Here is a 24,109-nt window from a genome sequence, read left to right as displayed (position 1 = left end):
GGTGAGAATAACATTTTAGTCAATAAAGTAAAGCAGGGGGAAGCCCCGGTGGAGCAGCGGTTTAGCACCGCCTGCAGCCCGGGGTGTGATCCTGGGGACCCTGGATCGAATCCCATGTCAGGCTCCCTGCATGGAGCCTGCTTCTCCCTCTGCCTGTGCCTCTGCCCCCCACCCCCCGTCTCTATAAATAAATAAATAAATAAATAAATAAATAAATAAATAAATAAATAAATAAAATCTTTTTAAAAAATTAAAAAAAATAAAGCAGGTTGCCTTCCATAATGTGGGTGGGCCTCATCGAATCAGTTGAAGACCTGAATAGAACCAAAAGATGGATTCCTCCCCAGGTAAGAGAGAACTGTCCAGCTGATGGCCTTTGAACTTGAACATGGGCTCTCCCTAGGTCTCCAGCACCACCAGCCCAGCTTATAGATATTGGACTTATTGGCCTCCGCAACTATGCAAATTGATTCTCTAAAATGAATAAATTGTGTGTGTGTGTGTGTGTGTGTGTGTAATCTGTTTTGCTTCTCCGGTGTACTCCAAGCGATACCGATGGATATTTACGCTCATTTTATATGTGAAAATTCTTAGCCCATCATGTCAAGTAACTGATCTCAGGTCTTGACTAACAGGTTGTGTTGGAACTGGAGCCAGAGCCAGATCCACACGGTGCCTAGTTGGGAGTCTTTCTCCACACCACTTTCTCCCAGGTAAACTGATCTCTGCAACAATTTCATTAGAGCCAGGCAGGCTAGGACGTGGAGCAACATTCTGGTTTTGAGGGTGGGTGTCTCCATGGACATGCACGATAGCATAGAGATGTAAACACAGCGCTCAAGAGTCCGTTAGACCGGCTCTGAACCCCGTTTCTGCATCCGACCAGCTATTTGATTTGGTCAAGTTCTCTAACTTCAGGGCAAATCCCCTCATCTTTAAAATGACAGCAGAAACCGTATTTATCTCTTAGACTTTTTTTTTTCTTCTGATAATTAATGGAAATTTTGCAAGTAAAGGACTTTTATTTGGCCTATGGTAAGTTGTCAATCCATGATAGTGCTATTTTCTCCCGTGAGTCTCTACCCGCAGCAGGGCTGAACCGTGTCTGTTCATTAACATATTCAGCACTTGCAGTTTTGTGAGTCACCTGCTCTCATGGGACAGATGGGTCCAATAGAAATCGTCAAATATTTAAGCTAAATATTATACGTTTACTACAGCAGATCTTAAAACTCTCAAAGACAAGAACTGTACTGAATTGCACTTTCTATTTTATGCGATACGGTATTTTATACAGAGGAAGGGACCCAAAACCAGAAAGTAAGAGACTAGGAAATAAATAATGAGTATCCATGGTTCTTTCCCTCACCATAGATTGCAGCATATGCAGGAACCCAGAATTTTTTCCTTGCAAACATCGCATTCCCTTTGCCGTGCAGCTGGAAGAACATAGCTCGAAGAACACTGCCCTTTTCTATTTATTTATTTATTTATTTATTTATTTATTTATTTATTTATTTATTTATTTTTGTTGTTGTTGTTGTTGTTGTTACAGTGGAGGATCAATGGCTATTCTTCACCTTGAAGTCATATTCCTTGAAGCTGTCAGGGAAGAGGTTATGATAATCACATATGGTGCGTGATCTTTCCTGCTCTGCTAATCTGGACTGGAGAAGGGAAACCAGATGAGGGGATGACAGTTCGATGTGTGTGTGGGTGAGCACAGGTGTCGTGGGACAGAACTGTTCCTTGCTCTGCTGGTTATGAAATATGAGACCGGGGAAAGCTGCTTCCCCTCATGTATGTAAACAGGTAAAATAATACTTCTCTTGCATGATTTCTGTGAGCATTAGGACATGCCACACACGAAGGCTGCAGGAGGAGCATCTGGGAGAGGCCCGTCTGCTTTACCTGGGCCCGGGCCACTGTGGTTGGCACCGCCACCCTCGCCACACTTCCTGAGCTGGAGGGGTGGAAGGTTTTTGTACAGAAGCCTGCCGATCGTGCAGGGCTGTGCCAAGCTGCTGGCACAGAGATACAGGGCTGAGTCTCCTGGCTCCAGGGAGTTCATCTCCAGCTGGGAGCTGGCGTCACTGAACTGCTGCACTGAGAATCTTGCCGGGATGTCTCCTTTGTCTCCCTCTTCCCTATTGTAATACTGAATGAGAAACCGGGGGCCCTGGCCCAGGGCCTGTTGGTACCAGTACACAGATAGGTGTCCAGAGATAAGGGAACATCTCAGGGTCACTGTCTGTCCTCTTGCTTTGATCATGTGTCTTGGAGTTTGGATGACCTCAGACTCCACGGGGCCTGCTGGGGAGGAGAGAGAAAGGAGCTGAGGGTAGAGCATGGGAGGAAGCCTCCTGCAGCAGCCATCACCAGCAAGCCTGTATGACAGGGGTGGCAAGTGCATATCAGGCTTTCTCACCGCGCCTGCAACTCACCGGCTCCCAGGAGACAAAGGGCCACACAGCAGAGAAGCCTGGAGCCCATGGCAGCCCTGGGAAGCTGATAGCCTCCCCGCTCGGGGCTGGGGTCTGCTGGGGTGAGCAGTCTCAGGTGCTGAACCTCCCATTTCCCTGATAGGACTACTTGCCTATGATGTCACCGCTGTGTCTGCGGGCTACCTTCTGGTCTAGTACCAAAGGCTACTTTGCTAGGACTCAGGATCCGCTACTCCCCGCGCTATTCCTTGTCCTGCCCAGTGCCTCCACAAGGGGTGAGTGCAAGGTGAGCATGTCCTAATATTCACCTAATATTTCCCTCTGCCTGCCCCTGCCTGACTCTAATTACCTGGCCCTTGGGGCTCCACTTCCCTTCCAGGCACAGAGAGTATCTCCTTGATGCATTCTGAGGTTCAAGGCGTGTCCTCTTCTTGGCCAGCGAGGAGCCCGTGTTAGCTCCATGTGTCCCAGGACCCACTCAGTGAACTCAAACCGCCTGATGCAAGCAGGTAGCCAAGAATTCCTTTCCAATGTTCTCTCCTGGGCCACTGTCTCAAACCCTCTGTGGGGACACCTTGCCCTAATGTGGGGGCACAGTTCCTCCATGTGGCTGATGGCTCGCAGTCTCACGGATGCACACCCTCTATCTAAATCAAGGACAAACCCGCCGCCCCTCCCACATGCTTTCTCCTGCTTCCCCAGCCCGGCTGATTAAGGAGTGATCTTCAAATCCACCCTTAGCCTGCGAAGGCAAAAGATTATCTGAACCAACATTTTGATTATGAAGGAAATAATTGCTTCCCCATTGCAATTAGTATGCTATAATGAAAGAGGCAAGTCAGAATAATATGAGCCATAAAAATAAACACTCTGATGATCTCATGTGGATCCAGCCTGGAAACACTATATTCCATACGTCCCCCTGATTAACCAGATCCATGTGTTTCCAGATTTTGTACATAAATTAATAATTACCAAATTTTATTTTTTTATTTATTTTTATTTTTTTTTGATTACCAAATTTTAAATAGCACATCTTATAAATAGGGTTTCTCTATTTTACCTATTTACTTTTGAACTTACAAAACCATAAATAAACCCTGTCAGCTATAGTCACTGTAGGTCCAGTTGGGCCTGACGTTCACAATCGTTACACAGACGTACTGTGAGTCCTATGCTGTGACCCAAAGCCTCTTCATAAATTCCATCCAGAGAGAAGCTATTCCTATTTTGTGTGTCTCCACAAGAAAAACACACTCACATGCATACACATGCATACACACGTGCACACACACGTATGCACACAATTACCCTTTAATTGGCAAGGATGTCAAGGTTTTATTACAAGCACAGCAATTTTTCTTTATCTCTTTCTCAGATTCATTTCCAAGAAGCACCCTTGATGATGGCAAGAGATGTTTCTAAGGATGTAGTGGTAGCTGGTGAAGGAAAATTCTTTACCAGATCATGATACCAGTAACTGTGACTGTAACATAATTTTCTCTGTTCCAAAAACAACATTAGCATATGTCGGCTGTAGATTCAATTAGGCAGTACTGGTCGCCAGTCCTGGCTATGAAAACAAAACTGCTCAGAATATTGCAGAAGTCGGAGGGAGAGCCAAGATTACCTTACATCCCAGGTAAGAGCAGATCCCTGTGAAGGAAAACATTTCGTGATTAATAATATTCCAAGGTTCTCTGTGGGTGGTCATTCATTCGTTCATTTCACAATGTCAAAGAGTATCAAGTATACACTTGGCTTTTCCTATGGAAATAAAGAGAGCAACATTGCTATTATGAACTAAATTGTGTTCCACCCCCCCCCCCGCAAATTCATACATTGAATGTGACTATAACCCGCAGTGTGAGGGTATCTGGAGGTAGGGTCTTTAGGGAAGCAGTTAGGCTAAATGAGGTAGTGAGTGTGGGACCAAGAGGACTGATGTCCTAATGAAGAGGAAGAGACACCAGAGAACCCGTTCTCTGTCCTCACACAAGCACATAGCGAGAAAGCAATTGCCTGCAAGCCAGGAATAACAGAGCACTCCCCCAGATTAACCCCACGGCCCCTTGGTCTTGGACTTCCAACCTGCAGGACTGTGAGAAAATACATATCTATTGTTTGAGCCTTCCCAGTCTGTGGTATTTTGTTAGAGCAGCCTGAGCAGACTATTAGTGTCATGGAATGTCTGGGTGAGAAGCAATGTATGAGCCAGTCCCTGAGAGATGACTACTATCTGGCCATGTTTGGGCAGCAGAGAAGGGCCTTCTAGACCCGGAGAATAGCAAATGCAGATGCAGAGGATTTAAAAGAGCGATTTGGTCACAGAGAATGAGGCATCCAGAGACTGCCAAGAAGTGACGTTCTGAAGCTAATAGCAGCTGGGCGATGACGTGTGGAAAGCTATTCCAGGGAAGCAGAACTGATCTTGGGGGGAACTGGAGAGCCTTTGCCTGTTTGTGATCAGGGGAGGCATGCCCGCCTCTGCGGGGGACGGCAAGCCAGGGATGAGAAGTCCAGAAGGCAGGTCAGAATCAGCTCCAGGGTTCTCAGGGGACGTCCTGGTTCCCACGAGCCTGTCCTTGCCTGGGGCCCACACAGGGTGATGTGGTTGCTGTAAGGCCTCGCTTTGTATTTTCCGGGTATTGGAGACTCAGAGGAGTGAGAAAAGAGATTACATGACCAATAACATAGTTTTTTTTTTTTTAAGATTTTATTTATTTATTCATGAGAGACACAGAGAGACACAGGCAGAGGGAGAAGCAGGCTCCATGCAGGGAGCCCAACACGGGACTCGATCCTGGGTCTCTGGGATCACGTCCTGGGCTGAAGATGGCCCCAAACTGCTGAGCCACCCGGGCTGCCCAGTAACATAGTTTTTCATAATTTTGTAGCTCTATCTCTATTCTCAACCATCCATAATCGTATTTTCTCATCTATACTTTCCCTAAAATCTCAATTTTTTTTCTCTCTGTATTCTATAAAACAAATCTCTGGAACTCTACCTTTTAGCTACATATTTATCAAGCAATTCTGATCCCCAAATGAATTCTCCCTCCCGAAAACAGGGTGCCAGCTGTGAAATTGCAAATTGCTCCTTTAGGCTTGCAGTATAGAGTGGCAGGCCAGGAAGGTAATTTTTTTTTTTTTTCAGGAAGGTAATTTTGAAGTGAGCCTCTGGGTACAGCAGCAGCAGCAGCAGCAGCCTCTGAAGGGAGCCTGCTGTCCTGTTGACCTTGAGTGGGAGAGGAGCCAGAGGCTGCACTTGGCAGGACCCGAAACCCCTTCTCTTTCCCGCCTCCCAGGTCTGCAGCCCTGAGGCTGCTCCACGCTCGGGCAGGAAGGTGTGTGCACGGAGCGCTGGTGACCCTGCAGGGCTGCGCCCGGCTGTGGGCACAGAGACCACGGCTGAGTCCAGTGTCCAAGAAGTTCAGAGTGATAGTCACTGAACTGCTGCACTGAGGATTAATCCAAGGAAGTGGCCTTTTGCTCTCTGTAACTCATGGAAATAAGCTGGGGGCCCTGCCCCAGGGCCTGTTGGTATCAAGACACACTGGGCTGCCCAGAGATAGGGGAATGTCTCGGTGTCACTTGCTGTCCTCCTGCTTGGATCAGGTGTCTTGGTGTTTGGGTGACTCCAGCCCTCACTGGGCCTGGGAGGGAAGAACACAGGGGTTGGGGAAAGAACATGAGACAGATCCCGACAGTGCCACAGATTCGGGTGCCATCAGGCTTAGAACAGAGATGTCCCCACCTTTTTCAAGGACATACTTGCTCCCAGGAGACAAAGGTCCACACAGCAGGGGAGACTGTAGCCCATGGCAGGTAGGGGAGCACTGGCCAAGTTCCTTCCTGCTCAGAGGTCTGGGAGCTGAAGACCTGGGCATCCCTTCTCTGGAGTTGAAGCAAAAATGTCACTGCTCTGCTGTCACTGTCTTTCCTGGTTCCCATGAACCTGGCCTCTCTTGCCAGCTCCCTGGCTAGCCTGATGCAGGAGCCCTGCTTTGTCCTGCAAAACCTCTTATGTAACTGCAGGGAGCAGGGCTGGATGGACGGTCCAGGCTGCCTAGGTTTAGGCCACATGCCTGTGTGCACAGCTCCTGTGCGTTTCCTTTTAGGTGTTCCTCTCCCTGTCTCCGCCCGGAGCATGCTGTGTGCCCCCTCCCAGGACCACCTCTCATTTCCCCTTGCAAGCTCTGAAAGACTCCCTAATCCCAGACCTGAAGTTCTAGCACCCTAATGGGACAGCACCACCGCAAATTAGTGTTTACAGCTTTAAGCCGTGGAGTGCATAAAAGCACCAAACAAGGCTATTCTTTAACCCTCCAGGTCCCAGGTGGCTGGCTCTGGCCCCTTGCTCTGTCCTAGCAACTTTTGGAACTCAGCAGTTCCACAATGCCCCCATGTGACATATTGGGCAGTAATCGAGATATTGCCTTTGCTGTGATCCGAAAGTCTTAGGGTGTATTTGAATTAGGGACTCTTTTACCCTTTGCCTACTGCACTATTTTTGCTTTCTTCCTCCACCCCCAGCAGATTAAAAAAAAAAAAAAGACAAAAGGCAGCCCTAGCTGCATAGAAATAAAAATAAAGGTGACTGGAGGGATGGTTGTGCTTTGGAAAAAATTCTGAGTCAGCTTAGCCTGGGTTAGGGGGTGTTGCTTAAGGAGGGACCGTGACAGAGATTACAGGGAGAGACAGCCTTTCTTATCGCAGATGGACTCCCGGGGAACTTTGGATGACTAATAATTAATTAACGGAAGTTGGTTTTGCTCTGATGACTCCACAAACAGTTTGCTCAGGACAGATCAATCAGACAGGTCTATTTGCAAGGTGCCTGCTAATCAGCTCACCCCAAATAAGGAAAATAATACTGTTACCTTACTGCTAGAGAATTTCTTTCTTTTTTTTTTTAAGATTTTATTTTTAAGTAGTCTCTACACCCAGTGTGAGACTGGAACTCACACCCTGAAGGTCAAGAGTCTCTCACTCCACCAACTCAGCCAGCCAGGTGCCCCTAGAGAACTTGTTTCTTTCTCTTCTAACTTTTTAGAAACCTTCTTTTTGCTTCCATTCACTGATAATAGAATGCCCACTCCCCATATAGGAGAAGATGTGTGTATGTGATTAAATTGATCTAAGCTTTCTTCATGGTCCACGTAGGAAATAAAATATTCTTACCCTCTGTACAGAATGCTAGGAAGGAGAAGCCAGTCTGGATTAATGTGAAGTTTAAAAATAAATAAATAAACAGAGGAATTTGGGAAAACAGAATCTGAAGATTTGAATTCCTAAATCAGTTAACTTCCACCCAGTTGCTACTTCTGACTTTGTTTACTTCCAATGTAGATTTTTAAAAATATTTACATTTACTTAAGAGCTATTAAATTTTGAATAGCACTATTTATAGGGTGAATATAGATATTCTAACATAATGTATCTCTTGACTTTCAAAATCCAAAGGCAAACAATCTCATCAAATACCACTGAGAAGAGAGCCCTGATACATTTGCATCTGACATTGAGGGTCACCAGCTCTGGTGCCAATGAGCTGTGATCAGTGACCCCTTTTAAAGATGCCACCCAGAGGAGGAAAATGCTACTCAGAGTGGATATAAACCAGATAAAATTATCTCAAGCCCAGATGGCAATGTTCTTTAACTGAATACTTTTTATGAATTTTGTGCATATGTAATTCATTAAAACCTTTTATAACAGCAGCTGATGTGTCTCACGGAGTTTCTGACGGTAGATAAGGAGAAACTTCTACAGAAATACATAGAAATACAAACAGTGTAAGTCACACTAGGAAAATATAATTTTTTTGCTTTAAGGAATTCCTTGCATTTTTTGATTCAGTTAGATAAAATTTCTGGATTGCCAATCAATCCTTAATTATAAATACAACCAGAATATGTAAGATTGCTTTAGAAGTACCTGAGAAGCTATGATAAATAGCCATTCTATTTCAGACAAGAGGACCCCAGCTGGTACTATAAAGATTGGCTCCTCTACACTTTTAAAATTGCAAAGCAGCAGCATCTCCTGTCTTTTCCCCGGGGGAACCTTATGAGGCAAGAAGCAAATATGAATACTAGAGATTAACCAAAAACTAAGAGAATATTCTGGAAGGACTGAGCCATTTTGGGTTGGACTCCAAAAGAAAGATATTCAACTGGCCAATGTACGTTCCCAGAATGGGAATTGTTGGACCGTATGAACCAAGAATTTAAAACAAGTGTGACAAATAATGAAGATCTGCAATATAAACAAGAAAGTAAAAGATGTCAAGCACATAAGAATGCATAGGGCCAATTTATTGGAGATCTTAACAGTAACATTCCTAGCATATTTTACATTGGCATTTCCAACTGTTTTATTATGGGGAAGGATATTCATGTCATCTGACCCTCTAAGAGAAGCCAACGCCTCATATAAACACTAGTTTTCATCCAGTAGGAATTAATAAGAATTATTACTTTCCTAAAATAATGACTTATCCTCAGGGGCTTTTTTTCCTGCTTTCCTAAAAACAAGACTTCAGCTAATAAATTTGTAATCTAGGTAAGACATGGGAAATTCTCTCTTCTGTAAAAACTAGGTGGAATTTCCTAGAGCTTTCAAAATTGTGGAAATCCCAAGTCCTTCCCAAGACTTCTGATCACTCGCATGGACGATTGTTTTCTCCTGGCCTTCTCTAACCCTGGCACCCCAACTGGCCATGAAGCAGAGACTTTTTTTACTCCTACAATAAGATCATGTACATCAGGGGATCCCTGGGTGGCTCAGCGGTTTAGTGCTTGCCTTTGGCCCAGGGTGTGATCCTGGAGACCCAGGATCGAGTCCCATGTTGGGCTCCCTGCATGGAGCCTGCTTCTCCCTCTGCCTGTGTCTTTGCCTCTCTCTCTCTCTATGTCTATCATAAATAAATTTTTAAAAAATCTTTAAGAAAATCATGCACATCAATAATTACAAAGTTTCATAGAATCCACTGAAGATTTGAGGAAGTGCTGCAGAGGATTCATACAGTACAGAATGCAGATCTTCACCATTTCCCTCCCACCTTTAATCATGACAGCCCCTTCCAAGACTTTCCAGGGTCTCAGGTTCTTCTGCCTGCATTACATAGAACCATGCCCTTGGGGTTTTCCTCCTATTTCTAGCAGTTACATTAAAATAATCCCATCACGGGGTGCCTGAGTGGCTCGGTCAGCTCAGGTTGTGATCTCAGGGTCCTGGGATAGAGCTCCTGTGCTCTTGGGCTCCCTGCTCAGTGGGGAGTCTGCTTCTCCCTCTCCCTCTGCCTCTCCTCTGCTCATGCTCTCTCACTCTCTCTTTCTCTTAAATAAATAAATAAATAAATAAATAAATAAATAAATAAATAAATAAATATTTTTTTAGAATATTCCCATCGGCAGTATTCTCCTCCTTAAGAAGCTATTAGGACACTAAAATCTTAGTTTTTCTACATTCAAAATTATGGCTAACCAACCTTTCTTTCTTTGAATGGAACTCATCTTTATTCAAAGATCATCTTTTCTAAGTTTTAATTTACAGTGTTTTTTATTTTTATTGTGATTCAATGTGTATAACATAAAACTTAGCACTTTCAAGTCTACGGTGCAGGGGCATTAATTACATTCACATTCTGGTGACACCATTACCACCATCCCTGTCTAGAACCCTCTCTTCTTCCCCATCCGGAACTCTATATCCATCAAACACTACTTCTTCCCCCTCCCCCATCCAAGCCCAGGAACCACCCCTCTGCCTGCCCATACTATTTTCCGCAGTGGTTGTACTATTTTATGGTCCTCTCAGCAGTGCAAATAGAGTCCCATATCTTCACCACCTCATCAACACTTCTTTTGTTCTCCCCTTCAATGTTTTACCCATGCTATGTGGCATGATACTCTTGAATGTTTGAAGTGAATGGGAAGGCAGAGTGAGGTTCTCTTTTATTTTTACTGTGGTTGCTATTTTCAAAGTGCTACTTTTCAAAACTGAAATCTCAAGTCAACATTGGTCTCCAAAATGTTGGCAAGTAGTTACCATCTGTAAAATCTACTCGTTGAGAAACCGCTGTACTTGAAAACTAGACAGTCTTCCTCACATGGACTGGATATTAGAAAACAAAATTCTAACCTCAGTATCACTAGAGGTGGTAAGGACCAGGTGAATCAGATGATGACGTGGAGGCAAGTCTTTATGAAGTGAGCACAGGGCGTGCACTAACCCCTGACAACCTCACGGCTCGCCTGGAGGGTGGTTCCACAAGGGGTAAAGAGCACCAACTGAAATTCAACAAAAGGCCTGTTTAAAATTCACAGCTGGTGGGTGAGAGGGGGCCAGAAAGGACTCTTGCACTTTGTTCTGGTTAGAGCAGGGACCTCAGGCATGAGAGGCCACCTGTTCTTTCCGAGTTGAGTGGCTGTGGTGGTGAGGTATTGTGGAATCACAGACTGGCACAGAAGTACAGAGAGGACTGGTTGGTGCTGGTTGACTTCAAAGTCAAGGGGGAAATTATCTATATGTTTTTGAGATATGTACACTTCAAGCACATCTTTTTTTGGCCAGAAGTTCAGAACTGACTAATGAATCAGACTCAGAGTTCAGGGTATGGTCTCATTGACACCAGTACTTTGCAAAAATGGTTCGTTTTCTAAGAATGTTCAAAGAGCAGCTTCTTTTCCATTTTTATGTTAAGGATCTTGGTATCTGAGCATCCGTGGGTCCATCAGAGAGGCAAATGCAAGCTAAGATAGATACAGGGAAACAACAGTTGTCTTAATGAAGGAATGGCTAGGATCTGGAATTGAGAAGCCCATATCAGGAGTTTCCTTCTGTTTCCTGGACTCATCCACTCCCAAGAGACAAAAGGCCACTAAACTGAGAAACCTGGTAGCCATGGCAGATCAGGGAGTGAGGGAGATCCCCCAGGGGAATACTCTGGTGTTCTTAGGGAAGAGCTGGTACTCTGAGCCTCTTCATCAGCCAATAGCTAGGTTTTCCTAGGATGCCAATCTTCCTACAGGTTTTTAAAGCCCAGAATCCCCTCTTATTTGGCTCAAAATCTGTCATTTTTCCTTTCTTTATTTTCTCTACAATAGGGTATTGCTTGGTGGAACTGAGTCCAGGGAATAGGCTAAGACTCTCGCTTCTCTGATCTTTCTTTGAGAGTAATACTCCTCTGCATACGCTTCTGCTGGGTATCCAGTATGCTCAAACTCCCTCTCTGTTTACATTTCTTTTCAGTTTTTAGGGACTTCCCACCTCCTATAGAAAGCCATATTAGTGCTAAAAAGACTCCAAATGGAGTCATTTATCCCCAGACAGCAAACCAAGACTTAACTAAAGTTAAGTGCCCATTTACAGTCTGAAATATCCTGGTCCCCATGAGGGAAGTCATCTGCATGGTAAAAACCCTGCCTTCCCTTGCCTCCCTCCCCTACTCCCAACAGCTCCCCCACTCCTGCCCCTCCCCAAAGAAGATGTCCGATCTTCTGCCCATGTTTTAACTGGATTATTTGTGGCTCAGTGTGAGTTGTATAAGTTCTTTATATATTTTGGATACTAACCCTTCATTAGGTATGTCATTTGCAAATATCTTCTTTCATTCAGTAGATAGCCTTTTGGTTTTGTTGGTTGTTTATTTCATGGTGCAAAACACCAACACAAGGGATGCATGCACCCCTGTGATTATTTGCATGTTCTCTCCATGGTGTTTCTGTCTTACCCACCCCAGCACACTCTAGAGGACCTGGCCACTTTCTGGCATGAAGGAGAGTTCTCAGAATCAGGCTGAGCTTTGATTCCTAAATGACCTTGCAACTGATTCTTCCTCTGACACCCATGGGGTCCCTGTGGTGCACCAACCATACTTTCCATCTCTTGAGGTAGAATATTGTCTGTCCAAAGAATAGGTGAGTCAGTTAGTCAATGAATGAATAAGTAGATGTATAACCAATATGATATACTCAACTAGCCTCAAACATTAATACTAATTGATCTTTCTAATTGAACAATTGAAGTCTACCTGCCTTGTTAATAGGAAATAGTGTCTTCCTCATAAAGCTTTCCCTACATCATCCCTTCAGCTGATTGTTGAAGAACCCTTGGGCCTTGGCTCCCCGAAAGTCAGTCCTTTACAGGTTCCTTGGTAGCCTCATCTGGTCACTCATTTGGCCATACGTGTCCCATTCATGGGGGCCACAACTATATTCTGTGGTGCCCAACAATATTTCCTCAATACCATAGCCCCAGATACCTCTCCCTGTGCAACATTTCCTATTCTGAAAATTAAAGTTAACTTCTGGGTCACCTGGGAGGTGCAGTCAGTTGAGCATCAGACTCTTGATCTCAGCTCAGGTCTTTTTTTTTTTTTTTTTTAAGATTTTATTTATTTATTTGAGAGAGAGGGAGAGAGAGAGAATCTCAGGCAAGCCAACTCCCCACCGAGCAGGAAGCCTGACGTGGGACTTGATCTCAGGATGGTGAGTTCACGTCCTGCATTGAACTCTACACTGGGAGTGGAGCCTGTTTCAAAAAAAAGAAAAGTTAACTTCTGACTTAAGTTTCTGGGAAGGTGCTGTGGCCCCGCCCCGTTGGGCAGGAAGGGCTGCTGAAAGGCTGGGAGCAGAGAAGCCTCAAGCTTGTGCAAGGGGAAGAAGCTCCTCTGCAAGGCTGTGACTGAGCTGTTGGCACAGGGGTGTACTGCTGAGTCCCCCAGCAGTGCAGCCTGGGGCCTCAGAGTATGGTCTGTCAGGCAACTGAGCTGAGAATGGACTCTCCAAAAAGTCAGCCTTCTCTGAGGGAAGGTTGTTATTGCTGGAAATCACTAATTCCACTGCCCTTTCTGGAGTGTGTCAGTAGTACCAGAAGTACAAGTGACCAGAAATGGGGTCAGGCCTCAGAGCCATGCTCTGTCCCCATCTCTGTGATATGGTAGCTATATTGTTGGGCTATACTGTTGGGCTGACTGCAGGTTCCATGCGACCTGTGGGAGGAGATGGAAGCCAGAAAGAGAATAAGGTGGAAGTTCAGAACTTGTCTTAGACAAACAGGGTAGGACAGGAAGGTCCCCACTCTCTCAGGACTCATCTGCTCCCAGGAGACCAAAGACCTCCCAGGAAAAGAGTCTGCTGTCCGGGGCAGGGGCAGGGGCAGGGGGAGGGGAGGGCTCTCCCAATGGGGCATCTGGTCACAGTCCTGGGAGGTACCCACAGATTCAAGAGCACCCCCACAGGCCTGAGTGGGAAGCCTTAGTACCACCATACACATGTGATGCCCATGGCTCAACCCATTGCCTGCATTGGAGTGGGCAGGCCCGCAGGCCCCAAGGCAAATACTGCAGCTATAGAAGCACCCTTGGAGAAGAAGAGCTTCAGGCCAGCGAGGCCAAGGATGATGATCTGAGCAGACTGGCAGGATCCGATCTCTTTCACAGCCACATGGAACTACAGCCCAGAGGCACTGACTCTCTGACTTACAGTTTTGAGCCTAAAGATTTAACACTCGGACCCAGAGAAGAGTGATACTAATCTGAGGAAGAAGCTGTTGTCCTCAGTGGACAGAACTGATGGAGCCACAGGGTGAGGGAAGGAGGTGTTCTGGAAAAGGGCTCAGCCTGTTTGGAGCTGGGACAGGGGCTAGGTCCAGGGTCTCACTTGGGTGGAAGGAATAGTCAGAGGAAGGTGCCTGTGGGCAGGGTTCATGGCAGCACTGCTGTGCCCAGAGTGTAAAGTGGCCCCTGAAACATTCCCCAGGGCCATGTGCCTCCTGAAGGCTGCTTGGAGCAACTGGAGCCGGACCCTCTGGCTTGCATGCAGCTGGGCACAGACTGGAAGAAGGCTGAGCCAGGCCCCAGGCTGTGTGTGTCTGCTCTGGGCACTCAGCACTGCAGCGACCCCTGAGTGCACAGGCTGCATGAGGTTCTGGGATCTCTGTCTGGGGCCCTACAGGAGATGTTGAGCTAGTCTTGGTTGTCCCAGGGCCCCCCTGCTAGACCCAGGATGTTTGAGCACGGGGAGAGGTTGGCTGTGTGGGGCTGTGTCTCTGCTGCTAGCACAGAGATACAAGGCAGAGTCATTGGGCTCCAGGGCGTCCACGTGAAGGTAGAACCTGGAGCTGTCTGGGCACTCAGGTGAGAAGCGACCGGAAGCAGTCTCATTCTCAACAAGTACCTTGTAACTGTAGGCAAACATGAGCTTTGGTGGCTTCTGAGCGCTCTGTTGATACCAGTACACAGCATTATGTCCCAGATGTTGTTCACACTTGAGGGTCACTCTCCTCCCTGTCTCTGTTAACAGGTGTTTTGGGATCTGGGTAATTCCAGTGTCCATGGGGACTGTTGAAAGAAAGGTCAAAATCAGACAAAGTCCAGAAAGAACAGTGTTGCTGTGGCCACAGGGACTCTGCTTTGGTCCAGGGCAGCCCCTGGAACATGAGACTCACCTGCTCCCAGTAGACAGAGAGCCACAGAGCACAGCAGCCTGCAGCCCATGGTGCAGTCAGAGATGTTGTGGGCATCATCTAGCTTGGGTGTCCTGGGGAAGGGGCTGGGCTCTGGTCTCCTGGGCTTTGGTTGGTGATTTGCCTGTGATGTCACTGTCCCTGTCATTTTCACCAGCCCCAAAGTGTATTTCTTCTTCCCCTTTCACACCTTTTGTAGATTCTGATAGAAGGTGAATTCAAACTGACTGTGTTGAGCTGTCCGTCTACCAGTTGCTCTCACACTATTAGTTTCTCGCCTCCTTATCCAGACTCTCTCTCCATCCCCGTTCCTTCTAAGGCCCTGCTCAAAGGGCACTGTTCAAGGGAGAGACCATATCTGCATCAAGGGAGCTCCTTCCTTCCATTTCAGCTGTGTAGACATCACCTAAAAAGTCATTTTCTTCAGGATCTAAGCCACATTGAGCCCTTTTGTCCATATCTGTGGAAAGGGGACTTCGAAGAGAGTGCTTCCATTTGGAGCCAGTGCCCTCCATTAAAATAGGCAGACTGTGCTGCCAGTGAAGAGCCAGGCACTGGGAAGGGTGGTTGAGGGAACAAGGGATCAGCCAACCTCCACCCCAGTACTGAGGGTAAAATGCATGACTGGGCATAGAGCAAACAGGATGCTCAAGGAGAGCAACACAAGTCATCCGAGTAAAACAAAGGAAAATCAATTTAATTAATTTAATTTTATTTTTTAATAAATTTATTTTGTATTGATGTTCAATTTGTCAACATATAGAATAACACCCAGTGCTCATCCTGTCAAGTGCCCACCTCAGTGCCCGTCACCCAGTCACCCTCACCCCCCACCCACCTTTCCTTCCACCACCCCTACTTCGTAGTGAAAGGGAATAAAGGGGAAGGGAGAAAAAATAAGTGGGAAATATCAGAAAAGGAGACAGAACATGAAAGACTCCCACTCTGGGAAACGAACTAGGAAAATCAATTTAAAAATGATTTACATTTACTATCTTTGAGGAATCTGCAACCAATGCTCCCACTGGACCTAAGGATGCAGCTCCAATGCCCTGCTTCCCTCAACATTCCTTCTACTATTCACTCTTCCCACCACTCACCCCAGCCTTAGAGTTTCAAAAGAGCCCCAGCGCCTCCTTTTGGGCAAGGCAGCGTTATCCCAGTTTGCAGACTTCTTAGCAGCCCAATGGTATCAGTTTAGAGGATGCCTATTCCTCATTCAACAGAAGAGAGGACAGGGGATGAGGGTCAGTGGCTCTGTGAGGGGTACAAGATGTATGCAGGTGTGAAGAGGAAGGAAGCATCTGAAACAAAAAAAGAGGCAGCAACATGGCCTTTCATCCATTGACCTAGGACATTAGGTCTCTACTCATTTTTCTAAATGTAATAAAGTTTAAGTATTTTCAGGGTGGCCACTAAAACAAAAAAAGTAAAGGTATAGAAATTAGAATTTAAGCAAAGGAATTGATATTCTTCTCCTGAATGAGGTATCTAATGGACCTCCAATTCACTAAATCTGGAGATAATCCCATTCATAGACAAGAATCCAATATTAACTGTGGTGGAAAGGCTAGGATTGTTACTAATATGCTAGACATCCATTGTAGCAAAGAGTCACTGATCGGCTGTTCTACAAGGAAAGAGCAGAATATGAATAAATAAAAAAATTTTTGCATGGTTTGGCTTCCAAAATTAGAGTTCTAAGGATTGCAAATAACAATTTAATATAAACCGATATCTGGAACACTAAGGGGAAGTGAAAAGCTCAGTTGCCCTAAGAACAATAACTAACATAAGCCTTTCCCAAAGCAAGGGGTAGAGGTGAAAGGCTGAATGGTGAGTTTAAGTGACCTGAATTAGGGATGTGCCCGTGGAAGGAAAATGATGTAAGGACAACCCGAATCAGGGGAGAACACTCAAGAGGTACAGTGGGACACAGGTAAGGAAATTGATATAAACAATGTCTGTATATAATAATAATAATGGCAAATGTGGCTTGAAGATCCCAAGAAAGCTTGGGTTTGGGGCACAGAGTCCTGAAAAGGAAACCTTAGAGTGAGTGTAAGGAAATCCTCTCTTCTTGGCCACATCCTGATGGGCATGCACAGCGTGGGAGTCCAGAAGCTGAGAGAAGACAGGTTCTACTAGGCTGGAGAGCAGAGCAGAGACTTCAGAAGATGTGGAGCTGGAAGCCACTGGCATTCAGACCCAGCTAGGATGAGAAACAGTGGTGAAAGTGCTGTGGTTCCCCACTGAGACCCCTAAAAGGCCATGCATTAGTAATAATGACACATGCCAGGGCTCCCTAAAGAATCATTTAGGTGTCTCCTCATTGATTATTCCATCCCCACACTCTCACTCTTCTGATCTATACTGTACCAGTGCTGTTGTACCAGATTCCAATGTGCTCATGCTACCTGGCTTCAGGTAGGACCCATGACTAGCTACTGCCTTGAGATTCATGTCCAAAGTCCTTTGAAGGTCTATAATATCCTCCATCATCTAGGTACTGCATGATCTGCAGGAATCTTCAAGATGCCACTGGATCTGAATTGAGAAGAATGGCCCTGGTCATCCTTCTGGAAAGGAGGGAGTCTGCAGAGCACAAGCCTACCCCTCCTGGTGCTTATCCTCAACATTTTCTTTCCAATTCACCTGTTGCCAGAACTTTCATGCTTCTCCAAAGAGATTTCTATCCAGCAAACTCGGTGATGATCCGAATATTCTTACAATCTTAGATATTTTTATCTTCATCTGTTTTTCCTCTTTAGGCTGATAAGTAGAATTATGTAAGGCTTCTCAGAGCATAACTGTAGATCTGCCCCATCAAGGATGTTGGCAGCCTGTACTAGAGATAAGAAACTCCAGTCAGGAAGCTCACTGGGAGTGAAAGGGGCCTCAGGGTCAGGTGAACATGTAGCCCTGGTGTACAGTTGCCTGGCTGAGCCAGGGGGTTTGTGCACAGGGAGGTAGTGACTTTGCAGGGCTGTGTCTTGACTGCTGGCACAGAAATACACAGCAGAGTCACCTGTCTCCAGGGAGTCGACATGAAGGTTTAAATGAGCTTTGTCAGATGTCTCAGGTGAGAAACGACCTGGAACTGATTCATTTAGAATGAGTTCCTTATTGTTGTAGATAAACATAACATTCAGCAGTTGCTTGAGGTCTTGCTTATACCAGTACATAGCATTATGGCCCAGATTTTGTTCACATTTTAGTGACTTCTTAGATCCCACGTGCGCGATGAGGTATCTTGGAGTCTGGGAAACTGTTGTGTCCAGGGGTGCTGAGAAGGAAAGGAGAAGAATTCAGACCAGTCCCAGATGGCAGGCTCTTGCTGGCCACATGATGAACAGGCCTAGAGACTTAATTTTGCAGCACACCAGCTGGACCAAGGACTCACCTGCTCCCAGGAGGCAGAGGACCATACAGCAGAGGAACCCGGAGCCCATGGTGGAGACAGGCACAGTCTGGTCCTCAGTGGTAAGAAGGAGGCGGCAGTTCTCCACTGCCCTGACAGGTGCGCTGCCCGTGATGTCACAGCCCAGAATGACTTCCCCATGCTGGGCCTCTCCTCTTCCTTCATTTCCTGCCCTTGTGCCTTTCAAGACATGCTAATTTCTCCTCTTTTCAAAGGAATTTGGAATTTCTGGGGATAATTTGAATGGGGCAGCCTGTAGACTCAAGGATTTTTTTCTCTTTTTTTTTTTTTTTTTTTTTTTTTTTTTTTTTGCCTCCCTGGCTTTTGGCTCTCCCAGATCTGGCCACCTCCTCCCCATTTAGGCTTGACTCTTAAAGTTGGGAAAGTTTCTCTTACCTGGATCCACTCCTTCTCAACAGCAATGCAGGGTGATCCCATTCAAATCTCCACTCCTTCGAATATCTATGTATCCTCAGCAGCCCCCTGGTTACTTCAGTTGTGGACAAGAAAACCACCGTGGGGTCTCACACAGGCATCAGCTGTAGACCATTAAAATGCATGAAGAAATATTAGGAGCAAATTCTGTTGATGCTTCTCTTTGAGGAAGAACATACTGCAACCCCATTCCCTGTGAAGGTGTTCTCTGTCTGAGGGGCAGAGCCATGTAGAGCAGGAGGCAGCTAGGCAATGAGAAGCCCCTTTGGGACAGGACCAAACGGTTGGAGAGGTGAATGACAACATGGAAGTGGAGGAAAACCTGGACTTAACGACTTTACTGTCCTTGGCCTGTCTATAGGTCACTTTCTTTTGTGGTCCCAATGTTGCAACTTAATGTTTAGCCTAAGGTTTCTCAACCTCAGAGATATTGCCATATTACAGTACTGGATGTCGGTGTTGTGGGCACTGCTTAGCAACAGCACTGGTGTCTATCCACTACATGCCAGTAGCACACCCTACCGCAGCTGGAGTAACAAGAAGTCTCCAACATCACTAAATTGCTCCTGTTGACAACGACTGCCCCCTTTATTCATTCCAGCCACCCCCAGCCCCACTCCATCACCTCTTTCATGGGGTTCTGGAAGAGCAACAGCTCCTCCTAATGGTCACCAAGGCACACTTCTCAGATCTCACTTCCCTCCTGGGCAGAGTCCAGCGCTTATTAAACCCAAGTAGGGAGGAGCTAGGCATGAGAACAAGACACTATGACTGCCACCGAGGCAGCAGGCACACACACATACACTCACATCCACATCCGCCACACACATGGTTTGGCAACACTAACTGTCAACTACTGGTCCACTTCGTCAAACACAAATGTTTGCCTTTCCTTTTTATATTTTTTTCTTAATTGAACACAGAACAGGTGCTTGGGACGCAGTAGCGAACCAAACAGACACAACCACCACTCTAACACGCTTTCCTTATTTGCTGTCATTGAACAGCTATTTAGTGCAAAGCACAGGTAAGGCAGTATTCTCATATTCGTGAGGCTTGCATTCTGATAGGAACAAAAAGAAATTCACAGACTACTCTAGACATATTAAATATAAATTTTATAGAAATGAGGCTATAATCAGTAGTAATGCAGCTTAAAACTACTCTTTATATGACTTCTCACTTGTTCATCTCTAAAACAATGGGCTGAAATAAATAATTTCCAAGTCTTTTTCCAGCTTTAGATTGTAAGATGCTATCCAGGGGGACCCCTAGATGATTGCCGGATTAGTGGGACTTATGCATGCAGTTCCCAGGTACCTACCTCAATGTCCCACTCAGCTTACATGGGAAGCTTTACAAAGAAAGAAGGTGAGGAGGAGAGTAAGAGATTATACTCTGGTGACAAAGGATATTTCCGAGAAACAACTTTTCCCTGAGAGTTACTGCCAATTTGTTATCAGCAGCTAGGAAACTAAAAAGCCAGAGAAGACTGAGGTGTGAGAAGCTTGGAGGATCTCACAGGGACTGACTGGTCTGGGTAATAGCGTTTGCGTTCAGGGACTGCCACCTAGGAGAGAGTTCCAGTAAGACCTAAGCACTGGGGCTCAAGTAGGAGCGGGGATTGACTGAAAATGCCACAAAAGGACTTTTTTGGGGGAGGGGATGGAAATGTTTCAGAACTGGATTGTGGTGGTAGTTGAGTAGTGCATAAGTATATTTAAACTCACTGAGTTTGTACATTTGAAACGGGTAAGTATTATGTCATGCAAATCACACTTTAGTAAAGTAAAAATACTCTGCAAGTTTCATTTGGTACCTAAATGATCACATACTAGGAGGAAAGTTGAACAGACATCAACAAACCTGAAGTTTAGTTTAAATTCAACTCACTTACCAACCAGATTCAGAACACTTGCGCCTACCAAGATATCATAGTGTAAGCAAAAAGGAATCGTCTCTATAAAAGAATACATGATCCATAATCTTCATCTCCTCTCTAAAATTTTTCATATAAAATATCCAGCATTCAAACACATATCATCTGTTGTTGAGGAGACAGGATGACATGGCCAAAACCAAAAGAGAACCATAAGAAACGGACCTAAAATGATTCAGATGGAGTTTTCAGACACTGACATGGAAATAACTGTTATTAATATGTTCCACAAAGTGGCCAACAAAATGGAGAATTTTAGTAAACAACTGAAAACCATAGTAAATACTTAAGTGGAGATTGTAGAACCGAAATACACAAAACACCTACGATTAAGGTAAACCTGTATGGTTTTAAAAGCAGAACCAACAGAGTTGAGATGAATAGGTAAGTGGAAGATAAGTCAGATGGAAATATCTAGGCCAAATCATGTACAGAAAGAAAAAGCGTGGAACATGTGAAAAATAAGAATGTTAATTGGGCCATTTTTATAGATAAGTGGTTGCTCCTCAATCTACAATTTTCAAAGGATTTTGAGACAACTACAAAAGCTTCATCCATCAGTTCTCATCCTCCTGATTCAGAATTGTCTCATAGAACAATAACTTCCTGATGTTTCTGGCTGTGCATGGCTAAGTTTCAAGCGGCCTATTTGAGGGTCTCAATCATGGCCACAGAGTATACAGGAAGGAAGCTAGATACATGGACCATATTTAAGAGGAGGTTCTATCTTTATTGAATGGGTCATTGTCTGCTTGGAGGAGGTGCATGAATTAGTTGTGGCTGGAATCAGTGTGGGGCCAAGATGACAAGCAGTGATACAAAAGAGGCACTGGATACAGTCCACTCCTTGCTTTGCTTCAAGTCCAAATACTAAGGTCTTCAGGTGGTGGCCAGCTGCAATCCCTCCAAGCACAGGTTTAGGGCTGTGGGGGTGCTATACTCAAAGCGATAACTGATATTTATTATCTCCTTCATCACCAATTATATAATTTCTCCAACTTTCCTTAGCACTTTAGTGTTCTAAGTCATTTGCTTGTCGAGATGATCTAGACATTCATCTCTGTGGGTTTCAGTCCCCTCAGGTGCCTCTTTTGTCAGACTAGGATGGTTGCAACTGCAAAATTGTCATTATCACCAGGAATTTAGGCACCAAGTGATGCTTGAATTAGTTCCCTGAATTCCAGGTAGAACTTTCCCCATTTCCACTGTGTAGCAGAAACTCTATTGCCTCATGATAATAAGATCAATACCTCCATCCTTACAACTGGATCGGAGCAAAAGGAGTCCCAATGACCAGGTATTCTCATACTTCAGGTTCACTGGAATCTTTACCATGTCCCGTGGTGGAAGCATCCACCATGCGCCTCCCTCTACTGAGGAATCACAACCTCTTATCCAGGGACTTTTAGTACAGGAAAATGATGTTTGAAATTAAAACTGGGTCACTGGGAGCTGTGAGGAGGATACCTATCCTAATCCCACCAATGGCTTCTGGACTCATGGATTGTGACCATACTCCCATATTTTAGCTGTTTGTTCAGTCATAGCACATTCTAGAGCATATGACCCCAGCGCCACAGGTGTTAGTTCTGAGCAGCCCCTTAGCCAAAATTATAGTACATTCTTTTTTCTTTCATAAAGACAGATGCATCTGAGAGATCCGTATGTGTAAAGAAATTGGACCTCATGGTTATAAACACATGATTTCATTTCCTTAGCACTAAAATGGGATCCTTTAGTCTGAAAATTTCTATGAGACCTCAAATCAGTGAGACAGTCATTCTCTACCCCTTGATGGTGGTGCTGCCATGGATGTTATTGAGTAAATGAATATTTCCTGTGTCTGTGTGATAAGCTCTACTCACGATTTTTCCCCTCCAATCAATGCTTGATCTCATTCTGACTTATTAGAAGGAAATCCATTCTTTTGTTTCGAAGACTTCCCTCTACCTTTCTTGTTCCAACTCATCAAAAACACCGGGGTTTTATTCAAATCGAGACAGTGAATCTGACGGCCCCATGTCAAGTTTGGGGGACTGATTCATTCCTGCTCCCTTCTAGATGCTGTTTGGATTTTGCTGCTAAATTCTGATCCTGCAATCCCAGCCTTATTCTGATGATTCTCTTACTGGTCTAGACCTCTGTTAGCCTGAAGTGGGGTCCCAATAATGGACTCCATCTTTGCTGTTCCCTTAACATTCTCACGCCAAGTAATGCATAAGGGACTTACTGGGAAGACATCACCGACAATTCAGGCCCTTGTGTTGACTTGCATATCCTCCTTAAGATTTATCTTGGAAGTACTCTATACCTTCATGCAAATATCAAAGTCATTCCTTGGTAATCACTTCTCCATTCTATGAATTAAAATGATTTATTTCTAAGCTATCCAAACAACGCAAAACACAATCCAAGATACAGAAGGAGGTAAAGAGAGAACCTAGGTCTTTTGATGGTGGCTTCCTGGGAAGTAACTCTCCCAACTTTGGAGCCCACGATAACCCTATAGTATATATAAAGATACTGCAAAACACACGCCCTGGTCAGTCATGCCAGAGATATCCTCTTTTGGTAATTTAAATTCATACTTCTGTGTATTTAGAGACGGCTGAAAAATCAAGTCCAGTCGGAAAGGGATCTGGGTGCTAGAAAGAGGCAGAAGTATGAGGGCTTGTGTGCAGGCTGCAGGTGTCTTGGAAAGGCTGTGGCTACACTGCTGGCCCAGAGGTACATGGCTGAGTCTCCCAGCTCTGTGGCTGGATCTCCACAGTGGACAATGGTGCATCAGGATTTCCAGCTGAGAATCAATTCTTGAATATTTAGGACTTCTCCAAGAGAGTATCCTTGTAGAATAAAATTAGAAACTCCACTTTCTGCCCCAGCATCTGTCTCTACCAATGGAGGTATAAGTGACCAGAGATGGGGTCACACGTCAGGATAACTCTCATCCACCTCTCTGTGACCAGGTGGCTGGGAGTTTGTTTGACTTCAGGTTCTGTGTGTCCTGTGGGAGGAAAAAGAAGCCAGAGATTGAATAAGGAAATGGTTTAGAAGAGCCTCAGGTAAGTCCAAGATGAGAAATTCCCAAGGATTCACCTGCTTGCAAGACACTAAATATAACCCAATACAAGAGCCAGATATCCATGGCAGAGTCCGGGCAGGAATGAGTCTTCTCCTAGCTCAGGCCTCTGCACCCCATGGATTCCTGCTACACACACTGGGGCGCCCCCTACAGGAGAGAGGAGGGAGCCTCTGTGTCAGTGCAGGCATCTGACTCCCCAGGACACAGGGGTCTGCTCAGCCCATGGTGTCTGCTAGCCTGTGCAGGATGGAGGACCATGGCACGGGGCAATGCCAGAAATCATGGGGTTCGGCAAGGACAGCCCCGAGGATGCA

At 45.3% G+C, this 24,109-nt stretch overlaps 1 pseudogene and 2 gene segments (V, D, J or C); all 3 read right to left on the bottom strand.

Annotated features, from left to right (window-relative positions):
• Positions 1 to 1,849: 1,849 nt before the first annotated feature.
• LOC129515751 (T cell receptor beta variable 9-like) lies at positions 1,850 to 2,712 on the bottom strand. The segment is given in 2 exon segments: positions 1,850 to 2,310; positions 2,445 to 2,712. Coding segments are annotated over 2 exon segments (510 nt in total).
• Positions 2,713 to 14,401: 11,689 nt separating this feature from the next.
• Positions 14,402 to 17,420, bottom strand: LOC129515750 (uncharacterized; annotated as a pseudogene).
• Positions 17,421 to 17,668: 248 nt separating this feature from the next.
• Positions 17,669 to 18,376, bottom strand: LOC129515749 (T cell receptor beta variable 3-1-like). The segment is given in 2 exon segments: positions 17,669 to 18,204; positions 18,322 to 18,376. Coding segments are annotated over 2 exon segments (585 nt in total).
• Between the last annotated feature and the right edge of the window lie 5,733 nt (positions 18,377 to 24,109).

The sequence above is a fragment of the Nyctereutes procyonoides genome, unplaced genomic scaffold (genome assembly GCF_905146905.1).
Source record: "Nyctereutes procyonoides isolate TBG_1078 unplaced genomic scaffold, NYPRO_anot_genome, whole genome shotgun sequence".
NCBI lineage: Eukaryota > Metazoa > Chordata > Mammalia > Carnivora > Canidae > Nyctereutes > Nyctereutes procyonoides.
Note: the sequence above shows the minus strand (reverse complement) of the source record. Positions and strands in the feature narration are given on the sequence as shown.